Raw genomic sequence first — 13,442 nt, forward strand, 5'->3', positions numbered from 1 at the left:
CTGCCCTGTGTCACACGCAGCAGGGCCGCCGTGTGCGGAGCACTCCCGCGGGCGCGGAGCCCCGGCTGCGGCGCCCCCGGCTCGGCCCCGCAGGGCTGCGGCGCGGTGAGCGAGCGTGCGGCGGGCGCCCCGCGCCGCCCCGCCGAGCCGCAGCCCTGCTCGGGCCGGCCCTGCGCAGCTGCTGTGCACCAAGAGCTGCGGGAAGAGGCTGGGAGCAGCGCCCCTCAGCCACATCAAAGAGCGCTACATAAACAAGAAATGAATCACTGCTAGCAGTTAGATAAACAGAGCAGCATGTGAACTCGGGTTTGTTTTGCATGGTGGGGTAGGATTTTTTTTTTGTTGTTCCTGTGCTGGAACTCTTGGACTTCCATTCATGTTTTTTTTAAAAAAACTGTTGAGTATTTGACTGTGTGAAATGGCCTGACATTTCTTTTCAATCTCCATTAGTGAAGAAGGATTTTTCCTATCTGTATGTTGTGTATTAAGTGGAACTATTTCCCAGTTCTAGTCCCGCTATGATTAGTAATTGGGGAGTATATTTAGATAGAAATAATCCTGCACTTGGGCCACTTAGAGATTAAGAGGAAATCAGTTCTAGTTATCCTTAAGCTTCTTGTCAAGTACTGAAGAAAATGCTGTGATACAGATAAGCAGCTTTGATACAGGTTTCGCTTTTCAGCTGAAATAGTTTAGTAAAGTTAGTATCTGCTGGTTTCCTGAATGTCTGTATTTTCCTAATGCTTTTAATTCAAGTTGAACATTTCAGTTTGCCTTCATGAAACAGTATGCCTGGCCAGCTTGGTGTGATACTCAGTGATATCACCGCTCTGATTGTGTTCAGCCTGATGAGCTGAACCTTCATAGCAGGACAGGTGCACACAGCTAATCCTGGGCATTGTCTTTACAGCGCAGTATGTGTGCAAATGCTGTTTCAGTGGTGCTTAGCAGGAACTGAAGGTGGGAGGATAATTCTTATTTTCAGTCTACGGTAGGATGTATGTTAATGTTCTCTTAGTTATGTTATTAGTGACAGACATCAGGATTTGTTAACCCAATGAACTAATTTCTTTTGTAGGCAGGAAGGCAGTGTGTAAGGTTTTCCTTTCTTTTCTCAGTTGGAAATATTTGAAGTAGTGGCTCTTTTTGCCCTTCTATCACTTCTTATGGATTGGGTTTTATGGCAATCATCTTTTCCCCTTTTACATATGAGTGTTATATTTCTCTCTTTGCAAATACTCTTAATTAATCTCACTGTGGGATACTACATAGCAGAGTACTATCTGACATGAGGGCCCCTTTACAACCTCTTTTAATGATTTAGACAATGCTGTAAAAACTTATGAGTCCTGAATTTTTGGAGGTTTTTTTTTTTTAACTGCAATAGGATCTCATTTATATATGAGTTCGACTTGGTTGCAAACTGATTTCAGTGACTTCATATGGTTTGTTTAGATCACACTTGGAATTATGAATGGGATACACAACATTTAGATTTATGGTTTTCTTTACTTTCAGAAACTAATGTGTTTTACCAGATAGCCAAGCCATTGGGACTTAGGAAAATGGACTTGCAAAGGAGTTACATTTATCTTGGGCTATTTTAATCTCTCAAACTGTGGCATAGTCCTGGCTAGTACAAGTTAATTCTCATGTGTCCTTAACCATAGATGAGTTTATCCATCTGCCACATAAAAATTTTCAATATGTTCCAACAAATGCCAGTTTCGCCCCGGGTACAGTGTAAGGCTCTGCAGCTGAAGGAAATTTCTTCATCCTTCCCATTAAAACTTTACCTTATAGTCTGCCTGAATGACACTTACTGTGCAGTGATTTTACTGCCATAAAACCACTGCATACAGTAGTTCAAAAAGACATAAATCTGTGGCTGTGGGACAGAAGACAAGAAATGTAGTAGCTCTCTGTCAGTCTGTTAGTTAATACTGCCTGATCTGGTGCTGTAGCTGTGGTTCCCAGGCAGGAGCTCGAGCTGCTTGCTCCGGTGGGCAGCCTTAGGAACAAATCAGGACCTCCTGGCTCAGGGGTAGAACTCTGTCAGTGTGACATTTAACACTTAATTGTAGTGTGTGCTGTCACATCACAGGGCTGATCCCTGTGTATTGCACTGGCTTGTAGGGAAGGTGGTGGCTGTTTCTTACCAACCTTTCTGGTCACAAGGCACTCTGGGATTTTCAGATCTAGTGAATAAAATTTTGTGTAGAGAAACAAGATACTAACTTCCCTGACTCTGATTTAAAAAGGCCCTTTTTACCAAAGTCCCCCCTTTCTCACTGACTCTTATGTCAGGGGCAGTGTGTGCAGGAACATGGCAGTGAGGAGGTAGTGAACCCTGCTGACATCCAGCACCAGAAATAAAATGTGTATACAGCCAAAATATTCCTCATGTCAGGAAAGACTGTGTCATGTACTTTCTGAAGTAAATGTGGTTGTCTCTATGTCACTTCTGGATATGTAGAATTATTGAACTGAATTTGTTTCCTTCCTTTTCTGCATTATTTGATGCTGAATCACATACAGTGTATGATATACTGCAGACAACTGGATAAGTTGAACTTCATTTCCCCCCTTTGTTAGTTCTTAGTGTTTCAAAACATCTCCATTTAAGAAAAGCTGAAAAACAGCAGATAATTTTTTGGTATGCTTGAAGAATTTATACACTGAAATATTACTGAAAAGAAAATTGAAGATAAGTTATGATTTATTGCAAGTTGTGAGTAATGTGAGGGGTTATTTTCAATTGACAGTAATTTAGATGTAGTAATGTAGATGATAATGGATAATGAAATGCAAGTTCTGATTCAGAATGTATTGTGTGATTATATTGACATGGCCCTTCCAGGGAAGACACTTCAGGGTAGTGTCTGCTCAGGGCTGGAGGAAAAGAGTCAATGACAGCTCCTTTGCTGAAGAAATTGCCTTGAATTTCTAAGGCCTCTGTTTTCTAATGGATGGAGAAGGACAACAAAAATTCAACTGCACAGATGAATGGACTAATTTGATATATATCTGTAGTCTAAATTACCTCAGTCAATGGTTTGACATGTTTTTTAATGGTATAGAGGACCTCAGAAGCTATGCTTTGTACCTTGTAAGATGAAATCCTTAAAAGATTATTTTATAGTAGCTTAAATCTGGGGTACTATATTTCTGCTGAAATATGTCCAACCTTATGTCCAGGCTTCGACACTTAACTCATGCTGATCAAACAGTGCATAGAGAGTATTGTTGGAACCACCATAAACATTGTGTACTGCTGGGATTGTGATGGTGGAAGACAAGTTCATTTTGTCTTTGCTCTTAAGGCTACTTCACTCTTAAGGCCACACTTACGTTAGCTTTGTTACTGAGGCTGTTCTTCATAGATTGTCTTGGATGATATTCCAATCTATGCTGTTTTCTGGCTTATAAATGTTATTTCATGGTGTGTGGCTAACTCTACATTTTGTTGTGAATAGTTTTTTTTTTTTTTAGTGTGCAGACAGTCAGTTCTTTGCAGAGGTAGAGCAATGAAGAGAAATATTCATTGCAATCCATAGTACTCGGTCTGTTTCAGGCTTCTGTGGGAACATTTTTGCACTAATACTTCTCCATTTAATAACTGACTGAGTCATCTCCTGTCTCACTTAAAACTGTTTTTTTCCCTTTGTTGTGATAGATCTCTGAACAACAACTTTTTTACGTGAGTTGACAGAAGTGAGAAGAGATGGCCAGCTCAGCCCGAGAGCACCTGCTCTTCGTGCGCCGCCGCAACCCGCAGCTCCGGTACACCCTGAGCCCCGAGAACCTGCAGAGCTTGGCCTCCCAGGGCACCATGCCTGAGAACATGAACTTGCAGCGTGCCAACAGTGACACTGATTTAGTGACCTCGGATAGCAGGTCTAGTTTGACAGCCAGCATGTACGAGTACACCTTGGGGCAGTCTCAGAACCTCATCATTTTCTGGGATATTAAGGAAGAAGTAGATCCAACTGACTGGATAGGACTTTATCACATAGGTAAGTCAGAATTGTGTTGTAATATTTCTGTGTGTTTCTTGCTGTTTTGCTACTTCATATTTTCTGGTATGTGTTCTGGCTTGCTACAGAATTAATCTACAGATAAAACTGAAGTACAACTACAGAGAGTTGCCTTGGGTTCCACTTTGCTTTTCTCCATGCAGTGAGCTATGTAAAAACATGATTCTAGTTAATGTAAATCTGGTTCCACAATGACCTGCTAGAAAATGAAATGCATTATTCCTAAACAATAAATATGCATACAGTTTTCTGTTTCCACTTTTGCTGGTGGCTGGCTTACAGGAAAATTTGAAGTATCGTACTCATCGTGTAACTTGATGTGCTTAAGTCCAGTGTTTATACATTATCTTGGATAAGTAACCTCTTATCGTTTGTGAAAAGCAACATTATCATTTGTATAGGTTTTTGATTTTGTAGAACTGAAATAGCATCAGTTCTGAAGGAACAAAAATTTCTGTTTACGAGGAATTCTTTTAGAAGGAAATCCTCTCCAGAGATTTTTCTGTGTGGGTTTCTTTGTGCTGTTCAGGCTATTTCATAGGAGGAGCTGGAAAGAGCTCTGGGCTGCCATGCAAGGGCCTATGGGATGTGTGTGCATTAGCAAATAGTGTGACTCCAAAGGGGTGGGTGAGTATGTCAGTTGGTGCTGAGAGCACCAGTAACCTATCTACATTGTGTTTTTACTCTGTGTTGTGTTTGATTAAGGATGTAAACATCCTTACTGCATGTGTGGTTTGGAACTGGCCAAAGGACAGCCTTTATGTCCCCTCTAGGAAGGGAGCACAGCCACTACCTGGAGTGGCACACAGGCTTTAGTTGCCTTCTCAGGAACCAGTGCACTGAATTTAACCAGTGATCACTAAGTGGCACTGATGGGTTCATTTGCTCCAAGATTGTGCTGCTTCTCTGGACCTAATTACTCATGTAGAGAGAATGGTCAATTCAAACTGCCAGAAGCAGCTATAGCAGAAACTGGTGGAGGCAGTTCTGACCACTGAAGTTATATCTGGCTGGGACTAAGTGCAGTGCAATGAAACTGGCCTCAGCAGGATTTTTGAGGAATACTTGCTGTGCCACCTTTCCCTAAGATGTTCCATCTCTGCATCACTTAATGTTACATCCTGTGTAGATGCTTTTTCTAGTTCTCTCTTTTTTTTTTTTTTTTGATGTCTGATACTTTTTCCAACATTACTGTAGTTCCACAAAGTGGGCTTTATTAACTTGTGCTGTTCCAGTGTATACCTGGATATAAAAGCTGTATTGGAGTTGCTGCATAAGCTGCAGTCTCTCCTGGAAGAAATGGTGAATATGCATTAACCTTTAAGGCACCTAAATGAAGTGTCTCCATAATAAACAGGAATGGATCTTCCCAACAGCATTAGCAGCTGAAGTGTAATCTGTGTTGTAAAATGCACAGACTGCTAAATGAGCTGAAACATTGTAATTTAAATATATTGAGAGCCTCATCAATGTATGATGAATACATAAAGATATAAAGGTATAACAGGCTTTCTTACTGTTTTTTTATGGTTCACAGCACTTCAGGATTGATATTCAATAAGTTAAACTGCAGCAACTCTGTAAAATTCTTATTGGTTCTTACTCTAGGCTGAAAGTGGTTTTTATCTTATTCTCATGATAAAAAATATTTCTGCATTCTGTCTATTGAGTCCCTAAAGTACAAAACAGTATTAAGTTACCACAGGGTAAGAAACCTATAAGGAACACCTAAATGTATGCCTTCTTGGACCTAAACTGCCCATTATATGACCATGTAGTACCAGAGTATGTGGTTGCTTTCTTGTTAAATGAAGGAAGAGCCAGAAGCTTTTGTCTCCATTGCCACTTGAAATCTGTGAATGGTGGTGGGAGTTTTGTTACTGATTTAAAATAGACCTGAGCAGAGTCTTTCTTATGACTTGTGGTTTCATCATTCTGAATGATAAAATTGCACAGTTTTTAACAACAGAGGTAAGGACATAGTCTGATAGGCATGCCTGTCTATCTTTGATGTAAATTTTTTGATCAACTCTTTCAGGTGTTAAAAAAACCTTCTAATTTGCATAAGTTTTATAGCCACAGTTAAGTTAAATTCTACAGGTATAATCCAGGATTTTCCATCCTTTATGAGAATAGCTGTGAAGTACCTCCAGTTTCCACTTACTCCTTTGTAAACTGAAGACACTTTTTATTTTCTCAGGAGAGGCATGCTAGTGGATGAAGACTTTTAAGAATATTCTCAAACATGATATTAACACTTATTGTAGTTGCTTGAGGTTCTTTATCCTGGTCTTTGTTTAAAATGAAAATTATTTAAGTCTCCCCTCGGGCACAGGCTCCTGAAGGCATTGGGAATTGTGTGTGGTCACTAACACAAGGCAGCATTGGGGCTTTGCCAGCTTGCTGCTGTACCTCCAGTATTCCCCTATGTCTTCTAGTGAAGCACCATTTTTCAAGGAACTAGGAGCAGAAAAAAGTACATATTGTGCTCTTATTTTAAAACCCAAAAGCACAGTCCAATGGCTTTTTTTTTAGTGTTGCTTGTACAATTAACTGTCATGCAATCTGGATCAATGTTTTGAGAGGAAAAAGTGGCTGTTAGTTCTGTGAAGAGAAGGTGAATATTCTAAAATGAGCATCATTCTGAGCTCAGGAATTTGCACAGAATGTTTGGCAAAGATCTGAAGCAACCAAGGTACATTTTCAGCTCAAGTTTTGCAGAGTTGCAGTCATTATAAAAGGAATTGAAAATGGAGCACTGGAAGCTGTCATGCCTCTTCATTCATTAATTTACCCAATTAGCGTGTTCTCATTAGTTTTCTATAATGAGAAGGCAGTTCTGTGCTTCTGAGCATAGTTTTATTGCTCGGTCAGAATTGCAGTGGCTCATGAGGAATCCCACCAAGGTTCTTAACAGAAGTTTCTTTATAAGAGGCTGACCAGAGCCCACTGCACACAATTCACCAGCATGGACTGGTGCAGTTGGTAACAAGACTGTCAGCAGTCAGAGTCACTGCTCTGCTGTTAGTGTTTTGCAGCTGATTGATTTGCTTTCACTAGGGAATAGTAGATGGAGCTTTTCCTAGTACAGTACAACGTCAGTCGAGTGTTTGGCCTGCTAAATGGCTATGAAAAGAAATGTTACTTTTTTAAAATGAGAAAAGCCCAAGGGGAAAACCATAGAATCATCTTATTCTTAAGGGCTGATTTTAATTTTTATTTTTTTTTTAAGTCTGGGTGAATTTTTTTCTGGGACTTCTGGTAATTCTATTAAAAAAAGGAAGGAAGACATAAATGAACAAATACTTTGTAGAAAAGACTGTATTTTATGAGACATTAATTCACAGGATACTCCTGTACAGAAACTTTCAGTCTTTCATGTTTAAATATAAGGAATTGAACCTAACTGAAAAATTCTACATAGCTAAATATTCAGTTTTTCTAGAAATTCACATTTTAAAGAATGTTTTTAGGTATATATGTGAGTTTGCTCACTTTTACCATACTGTATCTTTCTCAGTTTCATCAATGTACATGTGAAAACATGGCCAGTTTTCTTGCTGAGGAACAGCTTTGTATGCATGTTCTTTTTCTTTCCCAGCATATTCCCAAGGATTACGAGAAGAAAAGTGTATGTGAGGGACATGGTGTATTCTGTGAAGGCAAACATCCTTTTTCCTGGCTATTTCTGGATTTGTACTGGCTGAACTTTTAAAAGTGTCAGTAGCACTTCTGGAACAGTCTTGTCCATCAAGTTTTGTTAAAGCAGCTTTCTGTCTGCAGAGGCGAGATGTGTGGGAGTGCAGATAGCACAGCTGTGAAAGCACACAGGGGTCCCACCGAGGCTGCGTGCAAGGCAGAAATGTCGTTTGCTCTCTCTGGGTAAACGGGGCAGTGTTGTGTGAAATGTGAAATTGTCAAACCTGAAATGCAGGTTTATCATTCTGGATTCAGCTTTAAGCTCTGCCTAGAAGGGACTTGTCATTTTTTCTTCAGGACTGGTAATGAGGATTGTCACTTGAGAGTGACAAGAATGATGAAATTTGAAGAGAGGGCTTTTTTAGTACAGATATTGGGCCTGTGCTTACTTTGAGAAGTAGAGGTAAATTTTCAGTCTTTCTGTCTTAATTAGGAAGCAAGAAATCCTCTTCAAAAATTCTCGATTTTTAATTAGGATTGAGACTGAAAACCACCATCTTTTGAAGTTGTAGAAGACTACAGAATTTAACACACATCTTCTTAAACCCATAAGGTTTTCTTGTTCAGTACCAACCCAGCTCTTGCTTTAATTTTTAAAAAATCATTATTGTTACAAACAATATTTAATATATTGGAGGTTGTTTTATATTTCCTGCATCTATGAGGAATCTGCATCTTGCTATGACAAGAGTGGTCAAGCTCTGGAATCGTGTAGTGAGTAAAGCTGTGCCAAATATTGGCCCCAGTTGGAATCAAAGAAGATAAATGGCTATTCAGTGTGAAGGAACTATGAGATCCCAGTTTTCTTGCTACTGTGTTATTGTAGCAACAGGCTTCCAGGACTTCCTTGGAAAGTGAGGGCTGCTCAAAAAGATGAGCAGGTGGACTCTCCACTGCTCGTGGAATGCTGAGGGAAGATGCATCTTGGTAAGTGTTACAGGTTGTCATGAAGTCTCATATTAAAAGAAAACAGGAAGTACAAAATAAGGAATAAAAAGTCAGCAGAGAGAAGCCAACCCTATTTCTAGTTAAAATAGATTATCTCCCATGGCCAAATTGCACAGGTTGGCCTATTTTTGTCCTAATTTCCAGAGTCCTATTTATGAGCTGCATGCCCTCGTTCTAGAGATCCTTAGCACATTCAAAATGCTGGCTATCAAAGGTCATTGTATTTGTTTCCATTAGCTGCTTTACAGAAGCTGTTTGGCTTTTTGTTATACCTACATCATGGATCCAAAATAGAATTATAAAACCAACCAAAAATTAAAAGAAACAAACCCGCCCCTGACGTGAAGTTATATAGGGCAATTTAGAGAGGCTCTGGGTTTTATACTAAGCTTCCTAGTGTAATGGAGTTTGGAGCCTCTCCTTTTCAGGTCAGACAGGATTAAAAAGAAAAAAGCTTTTGCATAAACTGCCTTTAGTACGCTTAAAATAGAGGCTCCCATTAGACAGAGAGATTATAAAATGTTAAAATACTTTATTCCTAGAAGATTTATTTGGTTTGCATTATAGAAAACATACTAAGTAATATCTTCATTATCTTCCAGAAAATTCTGATTATTCACTTGATATTTTTTCCCCTTCCTGTTCCGTTCTTTCATTTTCTGTACTTTAAAGCATGAGCAGTACTGTTCATGTCTGTTGACTAGTTGCTAGGCATAAAGCTGTTAATTTGTGGTTATTCCTCATTCTGGCTGCTGCTAAGGTCTGTAAAACACTGGCTTGAGTTTCTGTGTGGAAGAGTCTTTTCCCAGTGGCTCCATGAGAGTCTCTGGCTTTGACTTCCAGAACACTGGCATTGTGCTCTTTGTCATCAGTCATAATGCCAGAAAAAGCTGCCTTGATTGTTTCATTTGCTGATGACTTAGCAATATTTAGGGAAAGGCTACCTCTTGAGTGGGATAATGAAAAGTGGAGGCTATAACAACTGTGTCCTAAAATGTGGTGAGGCTTCAGTGGTCTAAAAATACCCTATAATAAACAAAGGGTCTTCAGAAGCTTTCCCTCCAGGTACTGCATTCCAGTTTTATTCTTTCAGTTCTTCCTAGGTCCTGACCTACATACAAAGCTCTTTTTTCACCAACATGGAATTTCTCCTCTTCAGTTGTGAGCTTGTGAACTTTGTTCAAAAATCAGTCTATGGACAACACAATACCATTTCTTTAGTGTAGGAAATTAGAAGAAGTGGATAGAAAGTGTTTTCTCTATGTATTTTTCTTTGCATAAAGCAGATGCCTGAAAAGATACTTGTTACATTAAAATATATGCTTTTTTTGTTGTTGTTTTAAGAAGAAAATAAATTCCCTGCTAAAACACCCAAAATCTAGAAACTTGAAGGATGGTATATAAATTCAAGCTGTGACATAAATGTCTTGCCAGAACATCTAAACTTTTCATTTAATTGTGATGTTTTTTTCAGTTTTTCAGATAGCCCTGACCTGAAAACTAGACAAACGTAGCTGCAGGGAGGACATTTTCAGCTGTGTTGTCAGTATCTTTCCACTGCAAGAGGTTTTGGCATGACAACATTTATAATCCTTTGGATAGAAAGTGGTGTTCTCACCACCCTGCCTTTTTGAAGTGACTGTTCTAGCAGATGGGAAGATGGCAAATACAAACACTGGATAATGAAAAACAATGTGGACCTCTGGATTAGTAATATTTCCTTTTACTATAAAACTGCCTTGTGTCAGTTTGTATTTTAATTTGTTTGAAGGAGGTTGGATTTAATTTTTTAAAGACATTTCCAGTGTTGTTTTCTATCATTAAATCAGCATGCCATACAATATTTTTAAAATAATTTGGGAAAACAGTTATTCCAAGTCAGTGATAACCAGATTGAAAAAGGAATTGTATACATTCATCTATTGTTGTTTTTTTTTTTTTTTTCACGTGAGACGTAGATTATGGATTAGTTTTGCATTATGCATAGTGTTAGAATTCCTCCTGTGCATTTTTTATGAAGTTCTTGGCTCCTGTGTCTGCATGAATTTATCAATGACTGTAAGAATCTGAATTAATTACTGTTATAAGCTGAGTGTTAAATAGGATATGTTAAGGATGTGACTGGTGTAGGTAATGCCAGTGGGACATGAAAAGATGAGACACAAACTTACTAGGACTCTGAAGCTAACACTTTATTGGAAGATACATTTAATATAATTTTTAATAGAGTCTGATATTGGATACACAGGTTCTGAAATTATAACTGGAGGAGGTTAACGAAGGTGCCAGTACTGATTTTGATAGGCCTCCTTTCCTAGCAAAGCTCATCAATTTATGCTGTTTGAAGGACAGAAAAGACACAGAGAGTGGCCAGATCTGAAACTTCTCTGGTATGAAAAAAATTTCTGGTGGGCCAGAGTGGTAGCCAGCCCTTGTAGGATTTTCCATTTTGGCATGAGGAAGGTTCTGGTTGGGGTGCAGATGCTGGAGCTGTGCAGTTCCACTGACTGTGCTTTGCTGGCGCTCACCCTGTGGGCACAGCAGGACCTGGGCACGGCTGCGCTGGCAGCATTTCCTGTCCCCGTGCCCGGACCCCATCGCCCTCACTCTAATGGGCAGCTGATCTTCAGGAAAGAAAACCCTGTGCTTCTGAGCTTTGTTTCAAGGTCTGCTCAAGCTCTCTACATGAGATCTGCCTCCTTTGTGCGGCAGTCATTCAGAGTTAGTGTCAAACTGTTTAGTCTTCCATCATGTTTCAAGTCACTGATCGCTAATGTGTCGGTAGTCCTAGAAAGTTCATAAAAATTAGTAGGTTCATTGCCCTTGTGATTCCTACCCTAATGTTGGGCAGAAATGAATCCCTTGTTTTCCAGTGTGTGGTAATGCAAAAGATGAAACTACAATTTCTATATAAGTAAGGTACGTACTGTAGGAAAAAGATATCTGTTCTGATGTGGTATGAGCTCTCATGCTCCGTTAAATGGATCCTTCCTTGAGAATTTAAACTTCATCTGATGGTCAAAAATATAGTTCATGTGACTTAAGTCACACTTGAGGATGATTTTCAAGAGGGGAGAACCGAAAGCTTGGACCTAATATGTGTCATCTGTGAAGAGGACTAAGAACTGAATGCATTCCACTCCTTGCAAAATCAGGACCTTAATCAATGTTTTATCTTTGCCATAAATGTGGAAGCACTTTCTTGTATATGAAGCTAGTTAAGCCTAGATGGATTTGACTTTATAAAATGAAATATGTGTAGAAAAACATTATAGTGCAGTAGTAGGCACATTGGGTTGTCACTGAGATAAATATCCAGTAATGACCTCATTAAAAAAAGAAAAAAAAAAATTCTATGTTCACTGTAGTTTAATTTGTATCTAGAGTTTCATGCATGACATAGTTCAGCAGATGGAAGCCTGCAGGGTGGGGAAAAATTCAGTTTGACAAATGTTTCAACATAGATACATCTCTTGATTTTACTAGACTTCCAGAGAGGCACATGCTTCCCAGATACTGAATAAGGATGCAACAATCTACCAAAGTCAACAATAAGTAAGATTTTTAGGAGTTATCGATGAGGTGTTACTTAATGTGCAGGCAACAACAATTTTTCTAATGTGTTCTTAAACTTGTAAATTTGAGCAACAGGGTGAAAAGTACACTGTCCAGTTCCGTTGAAAATCCCAAACCAAACATAACCCTGCTAGGTGTTGAGACGTGAAATCCCAGCCATCCCAGCTGACATCAGTGCCACTGCCCCAAGTGATGCAAAGATCTATGGCTTTTGTTGTGCATTCATTAATTTGAGTCGATCAGATCGATCAAAGGTTTGGGGTTTGGAAAGCAGTCCTAATTACAGCCTGTTGAACTGAGTGCACTCCTTCACTCCTGCTCCAGCAGTTAAATACAAATATCTGTGTTTCATATTCACATAGGTGACTGTGCTTGGTGCTGCTGGTTGCTGCCTCAGCAGTGCTAAGCTGGCAGAGCATTTACTCCCCCAGGAATGCAAACAGCTGTGGGCCAGTTCAACATCTTGGAGGGGCTGAGGGACAGCAGCTGGGGTTACCTGCAGGAGTGTGGAGCTGTGATGGGATGTGATTTGTAGGCTGCTGTAAAAGGAGTGTGAGTCTAATTGCACTGCTTGCAATTACTTATTTATGCCTGGATTTACTTGTATTGCTGGGAGTAGCTGAGTTGGTGACCCTTTGTTTCTAGTTGCATTCAATTCTAGGTTCTGTTCATTGCCTGAAGAGTCCCAGGTAATTAATGCTTTATAAGAATACTCTCCTGGAAATGCAGAAGAAATAATGGAAATAGTATATGTAGGTGTTTTGAAGATAATTACACAACTTAATAAAACTTCTTTGCCTTCATTAGTCTACAGTTTTGTGTTTCTTTTTGCTGTTGAATGTTACCGCCATCCAAGAGAGCAGTTTTTATTTCAGAGATGTTATGCTAAAAAGTTAAATAAGTAAAATCATTATCTCCTTTCTTGACTTCTGATGATACTTTTTGGCACTGGTTGAAATGCTACTGCTTCTGAAGAACTGCAGAGTGACCTTTGTGTTTCTTCTGGCTTCTGTTTCATCCAGTTTAATCTGCAGAGCAATTTAGTACTTTTCATAAGCAGTGTTTGGCTTCATTTCTCTCATCTTCATGACATCAACTTAAATATTTGAGATGAGAAATAACTATATTTGCATCCTTTTTGTTGAAGAGGTAAATCTTAACTGTGAAGTAATCATCCATCTC

At 39.3% G+C, this 13,442-nt stretch overlaps 1 protein-coding gene across 4 annotated transcripts in view; it reads left to right on the forward strand.

Annotated features, from left to right (window-relative positions):
* Positions 1-13,442, forward strand: part of HECW2 (HECT, C2 and WW domain containing E3 ubiquitin protein ligase 2) — a 170,157-nt gene that overhangs the window by 63,078 nt on the left and 93,637 nt on the right. For all 4 annotated transcript variants that reach the window (XM_085585256.1, XM_085585255.1, XM_021555393.4 and 1 more), the window contains one exon: positions 3,677-4,016. In XM_085585256.1, the coding sequence (XP_085441382.1) occupies positions 3,725-4,016 (292 nt within the window). In that variant the 5' untranslated portion in view covers positions 3,677-3,724. The remainder of the gene's footprint in view (positions 1-3,676; positions 4,017-13,442) is intronic.

The sequence above is a fragment of the Lonchura striata genome, chromosome 7, assembly GCF_050655825.1.
Source record: "Lonchura striata isolate lonStrDom1 chromosome 7, ASM5065582v1, whole genome shotgun sequence".
Taxonomy (NCBI): Eukaryota; Metazoa; Chordata; class Aves; order Passeriformes; family Estrildidae; genus Lonchura; species Lonchura striata.